Source organism: Ceratotherium simum, chromosome 9 (assembly GCF_057802395.1).
Source record: "Ceratotherium simum simum isolate JZ-2026a chromosome 9, ASM5780239v1, whole genome shotgun sequence".
NCBI lineage: Eukaryota > Metazoa > Chordata > Mammalia > Perissodactyla > Rhinocerotidae > Ceratotherium > Ceratotherium simum.
In genome coordinates this window covers 80798906-80812174 of record NC_141908.1, presented here as the reverse complement: position 1 = coordinate 80812174, position 13269 = coordinate 80798906, and the positions used below count along the sequence as shown (strand labels likewise).

General features: G+C 41.2%; 1 protein-coding gene across 1 annotated transcript in view; it reads right to left on the bottom strand.

The window, feature by feature from the left end:
- Positions 1-13269, bottom strand: part of PARD3B (par-3 family cell polarity regulator beta) — a 929552-nt gene that overhangs the window by 359465 nt on the left and 556818 nt on the right. Inside the window, exons 14-15 of the mRNA XM_004426826.3 lie at positions 13141-13240; positions 5000-5115 (exon numbers count right to left, since the gene is read on the bottom strand). Coding sequence (XP_004426883.2) covers positions 5000-5115; positions 13141-13240 — 216 coding nt within the window. The remainder of the gene's footprint in view (positions 1-4999; positions 5116-13140; positions 13241-13269) is intronic.

Genomic DNA, 13269 nt, shown 5'->3' with positions numbered 1-13269 from the left:
TGCCCTCGGTCTCGCCAGTGTTACACAACATCCTTCTGAAATGGGAGTAGGAGGTCAATTTGAAACAGGAGAGAAAACTTTCAAAAAAAAATCTTGTGGGAAATAGCATGTTAAACTTATCTTTGAATGAGACTATAGATTAGGTCAAGGAATGGGCCAAAATACTGAAGTGCTGCCCCTTGAATAATTCAGACTAATTCTTAAATAGTATTATGGGGTCATAAAACACCAGGCCTGGAAATTAAAGATGTTTATGCTTCATCAAAAAGTCTTTGAATGTGACTCTTGGCACACTGCCAATAAGGGCAGCTCTTGGGGGGAAACCCTACGCCGAAGACCAGAGAGGCAGCTGTGTTCTTCAGCTCCTGGGGCTTCCGGCTCAACACCCACACGAGCTCAATCATGAACAAATTAAAGGGATCCAGACTGAACACAGTAATTCTGGTAATTTAGATAAATAGAGGAAAGTCTACAATTAGTACGAAAAGATTGATTTTCTGGAAAACCCAGAAAATGACACCCTAACCCCTTTGAATAAGCATAGTTACATCCAATTATTTAAAAATAAATATCCTTTTATTCATCATTTTAATCATTCCTGATCTGACTGAAATGTGGTCACATGCGTGCCAGCAGAAGTATCCACAAAATACTGAGGCAGAATAGCCTCGAAAAAATCTATAATGGATATATAGGAATTAATGAAACTGAGTAAAATTGTAATCAGAGTTTTATACCTAGATTTTAGAGAAGATAGACAATGTGTTCCTCATTTCCACCTTTTTCAAGTGCAGAGAAAAATTTAGAGTCATTCAGAAAGAATCTAAGATTTAATATTGGGGAATCTATTAATATAACTTACTATATTAATAGAATAAAGAACAAAATACACACAATCATCCTCTACAGATCCTTAAGATCACTTAATAAAATTCAACATTCATTCCTGATCAAACAAAGTGAGCAAATAAAAAAAACTCTTTAAGAAGCTAGGAGGGCCGGCCCGGTGGCTTAGCAGTTAAGTGTGCGCACTCTGCTACTGGCGGCCCGGGTTTGGATCCCGGGCGCGCACCATGCACCGCTTCTCCGGCCATGCTGAGGTTGCGTCCCACATACAGCAACTACAAGGATGTGCAACTATGACATACAACTATCTACTGGGGCTTAGGGGAAAAAAAAAGGAGGAGGATTGGCAATAGATGTTAGCTCAGAGCCAGTCTTCCTAAAAAAAAAAAAAAAAAAGAAGCTAGGAATACAAGGAAACTGATTTAACTTGATACAAACATTCCTATCAGGAACCAACAGCAAACATCACGATGAACGGACACACACATGCACACAGTGGAAGCGTTCCTGTTCAATCTTCCAATTCATTTTGAAGAGCTGATGGAAAGTTCGTGGGGGAGAATAAATGCACATGAAGAGCAGAAGTAATTTTACAAAAAAGAAAAATCAGAGGAAGATTGTCCTACAAGTTATCAGAGTACAATGTAATAGCATGATAATTTAAACAGGGTGATGCTGGCATGGCACAGACATAGATCAACAGAACATGTCTAGAAACCAACCCACGTATGAAGGGAAGTCAGTATTCAGTGGGCCTCCATTCCAAATTAACGGGGAAAGGATATAAAAGTCAATAAATATTATTTACAATTTGTCTATTTACACAGAGATAAATTTCCCCAACTTATACACCATGGATAAAAATGTATGATAGCTTGCTAAACATTAAAAAAAGAAAACCAAGCCTTTAAAAGTACAAGAAGAAAATAAATGAGATAAGTTTATAAAACCCAAAAGGCATGAAGGAAAAGATGGAAATATTTGACTATAAGACTAAAACCGTTTTTATAGTAAAGGATATCATGATCAAACTAAGACGACAAATAATAGGTTGCAAGAAATTATTTGCAACATACATAACAATATTCTAAAGATGAAAGAGAAAGAGAATTAACAGATGGAAACAGTTTTGGCAAAGGCTATGAATAAGCAAATCAGAATAAAAAATACAAATGGACCAAGAAAAAACCCAAAACCAAAAAATCCCCCAAATTCTCAATTAAGCCAAATTCAATCAAAAGGGAAAGAGTCAATTGTAAATCAAGATTCATTCATATAACATAACACTATACAATGACTATAGAGAAACACAACATCTGATGGAGACACATGTACACAGATGGAGCAGCAAACAGGTGGAGCACGTTCTAGAAGGATATAACAGCAAACTGTGTCTAAATCATGCTTGTTCCTGGAGAACAGGGGAGGGAGATGTGATGAGAAGGCTTTATTTTTCACAATCAGAATTGTCTGTCTTTGGAAGCATAAGTGAAAATAAGTAAATGGAGCCCACTCACTTTTAAAATAATTTGAAGGTAACACGTGAGTTAAAATACCAGCTTGGACTCAGCAACAAAAATGATACAAAGACAAATAAAGAGGTACCACCGGGGCCAGTGAGCCCTGGAAATTCCTGTGGACTCAAGTTATCAAGGAGGAGTATCGAACATAAATGACACAGTAAATGGGAGGTTGCATCTTTTTTATTTTGAACCATATGAAACTGCTGTTTTTCTAGGTCAAAAATAGTCAAACAGCCCTAATTTGATATTCAACCTAAATTCTTCATGACTTTTTTTAGTTTTTTTTTTACCTTTTGAAGAATGCATCTTGACGCTGCTGAGAAGATTATTCCTATAAGCAGAGTCACCAACCTTTTCAGCAAATATATTAATTCCTGACATTGGCCCAGTGCTATATTTGGAAAACTCAATCACTCACAATCTTCTTTTCACCTAATCAAACAGGAAAGATGCTTCCAAATGTTTCCCCTTCTGGTGTCATCTGAGTTGATTCGTCGAGAAAGTCAGCACATTTACTGAGCTCACTAGAGCATTCTGGGGACAGGGGCTCGGAACGGTCCTAGAATGCTGACCCTAAAGCCCTCTGCAAGGCTGCTAGCTTCAAATCGGCACTTCCTAGAAGGGACCAAACTGTGACGGTTACCTTAAAAATGCTTTTACAGCACATTTTCCTGCTTCTGCTGGGTGGTGCATTTTAGCCAAGGCTTTTACTGTGGCACTTTTGTCCTGAAGAAAACAGCTCATGATCTCTGCCCATGATGTACATTGAACAAAGGTGACGGGCATTGTTGTCACTTATGATGTAAGTACAATAAAATGCAATGGATGACTGCTAACTATACATATTTTGCAAGGGCTATTTCAATTTAAAAGAGAAAACGTGTCAAAAACAAAGTTTTTTAATGTCTTTTTTTTTTTTCTTTTTGGTGAGGAAGATTAGCCCTGAGCTAACATCTGTTGCCAATCCTCCTATTTTTGCTGAGGAAGATTGGCCTTGGGCTAACATGCATGCCCATCTTCCTCTACTTTATATGAGATGCTGCCACAGCATGGCTAGATAAGCAGTGCATGGGTCTGTGCCCGGGATCCAAACCTGTGAACCCCAGACCACTAAAGCAGAGTGCACGAACTTAACCACTATGCCACTGGGCTGGCCCCCAAAAATAATGTTTTCAGTAACAAAAAATATAAAAACAAATAATGTTTCTGGACACGCCTTAGGTATTATTTTTACAGATTTGATAACATTTTCTCCTTCTTAAATTAAAATGGGTGCTATATTTTCTTTTGCAGAGACTTTTTAGAAGCATACTAATGGCCACTCTTTTTTTTCATTAAATGAGGGAAATAGTAATGTATTTCTCCCCCAAAATTAAGAGCAGTTTTTATCCATTTATCTTCACAGAGAACTTGGGACAACAGAACAGGAAATGTTTATCAAGCACTCTATAAAAACCAGCTGCTCCTTAAACTGTTAGAGTAACCTCTGTCACTGTTACACAGGATGCCTTTGGTTTGTCAAAGGTTCACACTGGAGAAAACACCCTCTCTGACCAGGGCTCACGGCAGCTCCTTGACAGGGCTTTCTAGCCTCGTTCACTACAGGTGATTCCAGCAAATGTGCCCCCATGACCTAGTTAATTTATAGAAAACAGAATCCATTTCTCTTGTCTCATCATGATTGAACATTTTTCTGAACTCCTGTAAATGAGTAACAGATAAGCGCTATTTATCAGATTGTGCTGTGGAGCGCGCAGTTTTGATTATTCTATTTTCTTGTTGCTACTGATGAAATATGTAATATGCCCCAAAGAACAACACTTGCAAAGCTTGGCCTCCGAGCGTTCCGGAAGCAACGACTATTTTGCTGAGAATCTGTTTGGCACCCGCGCTCTCCTCTTGTAGTTCTCTCCCTCCAAGAGCCCGTGGGGGGCAGCAATGTTCTTGGGCATCTGAGACGTCTTCCAGGCTTCCACGCTCCAGGGCCTGGACCACACAGTTTGCAAGGGACCCTGGCTCTGCTCTGGCAGCCAACAATCACCCAGAAATTCCCTGAGGGGCTCAGAACCTCAACAAGGTTGTTCAGGCACAGACCCAGGGTCCCTTGGCATCCTCAGTCTAGCAAACCAGGAACCCTGCTTCCCTCCAGTGTCACAGGATTTGGGGATGGGCATTTAAAGAGATGATCCTTTGCTGCCATCCCTATCCATGGCACACAGAGATGGGAAGCCCTGGGGAAGAGGAAGCATTCAACCACATTGTCCTCTCAGGCTGCACAACAGGTACGTGCAGAAGAAATGGAAAGGCACTAGAGAAGCGAGAGTACAGACCCAAAGGTAGGCAAGTTAAAGATTTTTATGGCGTTCAGGTCCTCCGGAAGGAATAATCATTTTTCTGACCTATATGGACCACTTTATAAAAATAACTCATTTCTCTCTCTTTTAAAAAGGGGTAATTACGATTAAATGTGCAAGAGGAGACAGGAAGATAGGATGACTGTATCCCCTTCTCCAGGCTTCGGCTGACCTTGCCCCTGAGGTTGGAGCTGAGGAGACAAAGGCAGGACATTCGGGAAGATAGATGGGCTGAGGCTGGAGAGCTGACCTGGGTGTCGCCTCGCCCGCACTTACCAAGGTCCATGCTCTTTGAGGCTTTCAGATTCATTGATTCAGGCTGCCCGGCCGGTGTCACAGATCTGAAGTTGATGTGCTGATCTGGAAAACATACCGCCAAATCCACTCCAGCGCTGCAGAAAGAAGCGACACGCCACAGTTAGGTTCAGAACGAAATCTTTTTCTTTTTTTTAAAGGAAGCGGTTATCACGTTGAACAGAGCCTCTCCCCACTCCCTCTGCAGCTCCCAACCACGCACTTTTAACCAGTTCTAGAATCTCAGGTTTCTTTTATGAGATGTAGCAACTCTGTTTTCACATATTTTATCAGGTTCTACAATTTAAGTAAAATATTCTCTGGATAATATCGTGTTTTCCTCTTCACTGACTTCTGCTAATTGGGATCCTGCTGTACTGCATGTAACTTTAAGTGGGAAGGCGACCCTGAAAGGCACTGGCCCTTCAAAGGACTTTACCAGGTACCAGCAGAGCCTAGAGTGGGTTAAGGGATCTCTGTGGGCTGAGCATGCCCTTCCTTTAAAAACAAGCGAAAGAGGTGTATCCTTCGGAAAACATCATCCTGCTGAATGACTGATGGCTGCAGGAGTCTGGCTTTCTACTTTATTTAGGTCTATTTTCTAAAACTAATGTTAACGCTGAGCAAATAGTCTGCTCATCAATAACACCAAAAGGAAATAACAGGAAAAGCACAGCTGACCATTTAGACACCAGATACATCATCTACACCATTACAGGCTTCCTAGTACTTGTAGTCAATCAAAGAATTCTATATCTGCTGAATATTTTATTTATTTTGCTTGAGGATGGAGGGAATTCTATAAGGGAATTACAGACAATGCCTTATTTCTTGATGTAGAAACAAATTATATTTATATACTTTTTATAAATTAAATTATAGCCACTTTCTCCCTTGGTACTCTCACATGTTTACAAAGCAAGTATGGCGGCTCACTTCAACATAACTTTATCTTCATCTTAAATGCAGTGATAACTCAAATCAAGTATCCTTAGTCAATCTGAAAGTACAGAGATTGAGTGTTTCAAACAGTTGGGATTTTACACTTTAAACAATAAAACAACAACAAAAATTATTATGAATGAGAATCCTAAAATGTACAGGGGATCTTGATTTCTTAACCAAATGTGTCAAAATAAGTTTAATCTTTTCTTGAAACTCATTAGTCATGCATACTTATATTGCTTTGCAGCAATATTAAAATTGACACACAGCAATAATGGTGCTGAGTGAATGAATGCACCTCCATTTCTGTCACATAGTGGGTCGGTTAAGGAAGTACCAAGGACAGGCAGCTCCACATGGTGCTCCAGAGCACAGACGCCAGAGTGGGGCTGCCCAGTTCTGTATCCTGGCGCTGCTGCTGAGGAGCTGTGGGACCTGGGCAAGTTCGGGACCCTTTCCGTGCTTCAATTTCCTTATGAATAAAATGGGTATAATTACACTCCCTACCTCATAGGGCTGTTGAGAGACAAAATGAGTTAAGATTTGTAAAGTAAGGAGAGGAGTGGCACAGAGTAAGCATTTAGGAAACAAATAAGCAGATAAATAAACAGACTTGCTTTTGCCTCCCAAAGTCCCATAAGTTTCTGAGCTTTTCAAGTTATCCAGGCTTTTTACAGTTTCTTTGCCTTCTCTGTTTTTGTCAGACTCTCAGTAGGCCTGTGACTAAGAGCCTCCTCCCCTTCTGTTTGGAAGGGTAACGTGGTGTGATGGTTGGGGCCCTGGGCTGGAGAGTGAGACTCCAGGGTGCATGGCTTCAGTTTACTCCTGCCTAAAATGGATAGTAATAGAATTTACTTTATAAAGTTGTTGTATGGATTAAACAAATTAAGATATGCTAAATATTGACAATAGTGCCATCCCACAATAAAAGCCCAATAAAAGTGAGCTATTAATCCATTTCTTTACTTCTGTGGGTCAGAGTGGTCTTTGAACGGGCCTGCCTCATTCTCCAACAAAGAAATTGTACATGTTTTCATGAAAATTTCTCAAGAGGTTTAAATCTACTTTTTAGAACTACGAGCTTTCTTTTTAATTTTTTTGGCTTCTTTCCTGGTTATCTGGCTACATTCTCAACAGATAAAGCCACTGACATATAAAACATATTAGATGTGGTATCTAGTGATGGTAAAATATGCTGACTGTGAACAAAAATCCTTGACCCCTAGTGCTATGGACCCTGGCCTGGCATAACAGCAATTCTCTAGTTGTTCCAGCCCATTTTAAAGAATTCTGTGATGTGACTGTGAACTGTGAGCTTCCCCCTGGGCTTTGATGTTTTGGAAGCACTTGTCTTTAAATGTGTTATTTGACCTTTATTTGCACTTTGTTTTCCATCCTTTGATCTCCTGTGATGATGTGGCTTCAGTGTCAGAAAGACTCACGGCCTTCGGCCTTCGTAGAATCAGAGAATTTAAGAGCTGGAAGGCAGTAAAGGCCATCTCATCTGACTCTTCATCTTGTAGATAAGATGCCCAGGCGCAAAGAGGAGGCTGATGTTCCCAGGTCACACAGCTGGCCAGGGGCAAAGCCAGGACCAGAGCTGTGGTTTCTTGAGTTTTCCCAGAACCACAAAAGCTGTGGCTGAAATGGTGGTCAGCCTGGGACACAGGTTGTTGCTGTCCTGAACCCACATAAACCAAACCTTTCCCTTTGACTATAGATTTGCTCACCCTCTCTCATGCAGCTTGCATTTTAGGTTAAGTTTTTGTTTCAACAGCGGTGTGTATCATGAAATAAAAGAAAACCAAAGAGTTAATGAAAACAGATGTCATAGGTTATAATGAAAGTCTTTAGGGAGGAGGTTTAGGACCAATATGATTATTCCGCTTCAAAACATAGATCACACTGCATTTAAAGTGCTCTGCTCAAGGCAGACGATGGGAATCTAGCCAAGTGAGTAAGGTACTGGAGTTAACCCACTTCATTGTCTTAGGTTACTTTACCAAACTAGGCGTTCATTGACAAATCAAGAATAAGAACTCAAATTTTCCCAGACTCTTGGGAAACAGTTATCCCCATTCCAAGGGGAACAAGGTGGCGATGCCACTTGATGCAGTAACATCAAATAAGGATGTCTAAATAAAGTGAATTTTTTTTACAGATGTTGAGATATAATCAAGGATGAGCAAAGAAATAAAAAGTTGCTTTGTACATTTAAATAACAAATATTCATATATATGTATGTCCTGGTATATTTATACCTGAATATGTCCATTAAATTGATCACAGTGATATATACATCTTTTACCGTAGTTTTGACTGTGACCAAGTGTACATTTTGAAAACCTTCAATAAAAGAACCCCACTTGCCATGGTACAAAATGGAAGTAAGGCAAGATGAGGCTGGTCAGACTGGCAGAGATTTAAGGAGGGAAGTAAGTGTATCTGAGACACGATTAGAGCCAGTGTGAGCATACAGTGACTTACATAATAAGTATAGTATCCAATTCCTTAATGTGAAAATATTTTAGACATGCAACTTAGACAAGGAAAAAAGTTTGTAATTTTATGCTACATATTCAAAGTTTTTGGAGTGAGAGGGTGACACAATGATTATAAAATATGACATATTTTCATTTGAAGGGAGTTAGCATGTGCTCATGGCTGAGTGGGTTGCAGTGGAGGCTGCAAGTTGACAGAAGGCCAAAGACATGTCTTAGATAAAGGCTGTGTTTTCAGCATGAACAACCAGGGAATCCATCCAACAGAAATGCTACTCAATGTCAAACTATGCTGCATGAAGAATAAAAAAGGGGAGCATGAAACATGTGCCCGCGTCCTGGGTGTGGGGACAAATCAGGAATGTGAAGGACAGAGAAGACCCAGCCATGCATGTTCTGGAGAACTGTCTGGAAGAAAGTGGCAGGGTAAGAAGGCTGTGAGGGGAAAGCCAAAATAAATGAGGTCTGAAGTCTCAGGTGTCCACGCATAGGCTTCAACAATCCGCTACTACGGTTGAGAGTAGATGCAGGTCATGGGTGTGAGAGACAGACAGACAGACACAGAACTGAGAGAGAACTGAGAGGAGGGGAAAATATGAACAGGTAGGGAACAACCAAATGTGGTCTAAACTGTTGATAAAATTCAGTGTATTCCGTCTGCTGACCGATTTGCCTTCAAGTCTCCCTGAGACATCACAGCAGAAAATACATTTCCTTTCCATGTGTTTTGTATTGAGACACACATCTCTTGAACTTCTGGCTAATAACTGTCAAGATAAAAGTGCAAACAAGCTCCCTAAACTCCCGCTTTCATTGGGGTTCGAAGCACAGGCACAAGTTTGATCACATTTGTTTTCCACGCCTCATGCAGCAGCAGTTTCCGTCTCACAAGCCCGGCTCCAGCCCTAAGTCACCACGTCCCCCTTTTAGAGGGCTTTCACCTTGTTTTTGAGAGACAGAACAGCCTCCTTAGCTGAGCCCTCCTGGCTCCCTTCCAATCCATCCTCCACCCCAGGTTCACACATCCACACCCGCTGCTGCGGGTCACCTAGGCAATGCAACAGCCTGTAGGAAGGTAGGTCACAGGACCCCAGGAGGGGAGAGTGTCACAGCTTTAGATTTGTCCTTTCCATCTCGAAAATGTCTTTGGCTCGTCCTTCCTCTCCAGCCCTGCTGCCCCTCCCCTCATTCAAGCCCCTCTCTTCTCCTGCCAATCCCCAGACGGGTACCTTTGTCCACGGCTTCCCTCATCCACTCATCCTCCACAACTGAACCCGCTCTACGTGATATGTCATTCCCAGGCTTGAAACCCTTCAACGCTTCTGCACTGCTCTCTGCAGAAGCATGACAGAAGCATCACGGAGTGCGGCAGACAACGTCCTTCCCGCTGATTCCCCCAGAGACCATATGCTTCAGCCACACTGAACAAGCTGTGCATTTCCCTCTCCCGTCACCTGGTTTTCCTCACCTAAATTTCCCTTCCCACCACTCCTCTGCCTAGTAAGCTTCGTTCCAGGAGGAAAGATCCTCCAGGAGATCTTTCAAACACTCCCTCTCCTGTAGAACCTTCCTTGAGCCCTGCAGGCAGTTAGTGGCTCATTCCTCTGGGCTCCAGCAGCATCTTTTATGTAATGCTCAGCGGTTTGCTTCCTAATTATCTGTGTCTGTCTCATCAGGAGGACACTGCATTCTTTGCAGGCAGGGATGGTTTCCACCCATTCGAGAACTTTCTACAGTGCCTAGCTCAGAGCTCCATAAATACTTTTGGATGGATGAGTGAGCAAATGCATGACTTTTTGATCATATACTATAGAGCAGAAAAGAAGATGAAAGTCTGAGAAAATGCTATACTTTTGATTGAGATTGCTGTCAATGTTTAAGAGAACAGAAGCTTAAACACAGGGTGCTAGGGAAAAGGAGAGTGAAAAGGAGATGGAAGTTACTGGTTCATATCCTGCAATGAAGATTTACTGCAGTGAGGGACAACATAAGCTTTTTTTCAAGTCATGGAGGAATATGCTTTCCTGAAAGGGGAAGGGAAGAAATCTGTGGAGATGTTGAAGCAGCCAAAAAGGCAGTTGCTAATCCCCAATGATTCTACCTGTGCAATATCTCTGAACTACCTCTCTCACCTGAAGGCTTCACATCTGAAAGCTTATCCCCATCCTTCCCAGCACAGTCTTCAGTATTTCTCACTGCAGATGTTCCAGAAGGTATCCATAGACTCTGGCTTCTAGTGGACATTAACCCTCCTCAATTTATACAACTAAAACCTGGGTCTTATCTGCTGGAAGTCCTACAGTGAGATCTTCCTCTCCACGGAACGCAGGCTATATTCCCCATCCTTGATTTTGGGGCTTTATCATCTGGCCAACCAGCCACGATACAAGCAGCCCAAATCAACTTGCTTTCCCACCTCTGCGCTCCTCCTTCTGTCCTTCCCTCTCTGAAATCCCTTCCTTCCTGGGCTCATCTCATGCCCACCTCTATTCATATCTGAAGGTTCAGCTCAAATGCCACATTTTCCATAACATGTTCCCTGCCTCCTCTACCTGGAAGCATTCTCCTCTCTCTGCCTCAGATGTCCAGGGCACTTCATCTCTATCTTCTGGAACATAGCATTTTGTACTTTGTGTTCTAGTTGTCACTTTTACCTACTAGACTTGCACCTTCTTGAGAGTTGGGTTTTGAGTCCCTGGACCCAAATTTAACGTGTGTGGGGGTTTCCCCAGACTTCCAACAATTCTCGGACACCAGCAGGGTGTCGATGAATTCAAGTCAATTCTGACACTATCTGCCTGGAGACAGCACCACATTCCACATGTTGAGGGCTCAGTCCTACAAGACTGCCCCCAACCCCCACTTCAGACGCGAGTGGCAAGCGCAGGTTGTTGCCTGAGCTTCAGACCTACCGACTATAGACTGGAGGTTCCAATGACTCCTCCGTGAACTTCAGACACCAGTCTCAAGTCCAGGTTGTTACCTGTACTTCTGACCAACTGGCTATAAATCAGAAGTTCCCAAGGCCCTCTCCTCAGGTTTGATTAATTTGCTAGAGTGGCTCACAGAACTCAGAGAAACATGTTACTTACTAGATTACTGGTTTATTGTAAAAGGCTACAACTCAGGAACAGCCAGATGTAAAGCTACACAGGGCAAGGTGTGTGGAAAGGGGTGCTCCACCCTCCCCACATCTCCACATGTTCCCCAACCTGGAAGGTCTCTGAACCCTGTCCTTTTGGGTTTTTATGGAGGCTTCGGTACATTGGCAGGATTGATTAAATCATTGGCCATTAGCAATTGATTCAACCTCTAGCCTCTCTCCCCTCCCCAGAGGCTGGGGTGCGAGACTGAAAGTTCCAACCCTCTAACCACATGGTTGGCTCCACTGGCAACCAGCCCTCATCCTCAGGTGCTTTCCAAAAGTCATCTTGTTAACATAACAAAAGACATCTTTATGGCTCTCAAAACTTAGGAAATTCCAAGGGTTTTAGGAACTCTGTGCCAGAAACTGATGAACACTGAATATGTATTTCTTATTATAAATCACAATATCACAGATTTATATCTGATTCATCTCTGCACTATCCCAATAGTTTTGCACATATACACAGGATAAATAGCAAAGCAGAACGAAAGAAATTATTTTTAAAATGGATCTTTTTTTTGCCACCAAACTGTCATTTTTGATTCAGGATTGAGGCAGGCAATGGAAATGAGTGAACAAAATGAAATATGTCCAGATTTTCTCTCAAGAAACCCCCAGAGACACTGATCTAGAACATTATTGTGATTATCAATCTAGTTCATGACATTGTATGAGTAAGATAGCCCACTTGAAAAATGTAGGATTCAGAGATAGCTAAATATAGGTAAGCTTCCAGCTAATAGAGTTAGCTATAGTCTTGTTGTATTACTTTATTTTTAGCAGATTGTAATAAAAAGCATAATAAGAAAGACACCAGCATTGCTGCAAGAAAAATGAAAAAATTTCACAGGATTATCATGAGATATAGAATGGAATAAAACACACAGTTTTAACAGCCATAATAAATACAGAAAATAGCAAAGGGACAATTTAATGATTTTTAAAGCTCATCAGAAGAACAAAATCTATGAATTCCACTAGTCAAATGGTGTGTATGCTTAGTAAATCTCTCTCTCTCATGCTTGTGTGATTCTAAAAATTATTGATTTTTTGGTTTCTATTACAGAATGGATATAATATTGGGCACTTTTTTCAATATTTTGGATTATATATGGTGTTGCTTTAATTTTTAGATTCCATTAACTTTCTTGGAACATCTATTTTTAAAATACCTTTAGGGTTTGCCAATTACAAATGAGAAAAAAACTAAGCCTTATGTCTTCTCAGTTTTATTTTATACCTTCCTATATAACTTTTCTTTGAGTTCTACTGCCTTAGTTTTGATAAAAGAAAATTCAACAATTTTCTTAAATATTTTAATAATATATGATGAATCTTAACAAATTCCAGGAAGTAAAATATGAACAATCTAAGCTATTAATATTAGCTATGAAAAGGTTTCACTGGAAAGGAATTATAGATGCTATGAGATTTCCCTTCTGGAAAGAAATAGAGTTAAAATAAGGTTGCTGGGATTTCCCAGAAAAACCATAACAGGGAACATTTACGATGTATCATTTTATCGATACCTGTGGCTGTAATCTTCAAGCCCCAATTCCAGAACGGGATGTGGCGGTGGGGAAGGGGGTACTTCGCTCTCGGCCCATCCGTCACCAGGAAGCGACAGCTCTATAAACAGAGAACAAATGGAGCTGTTG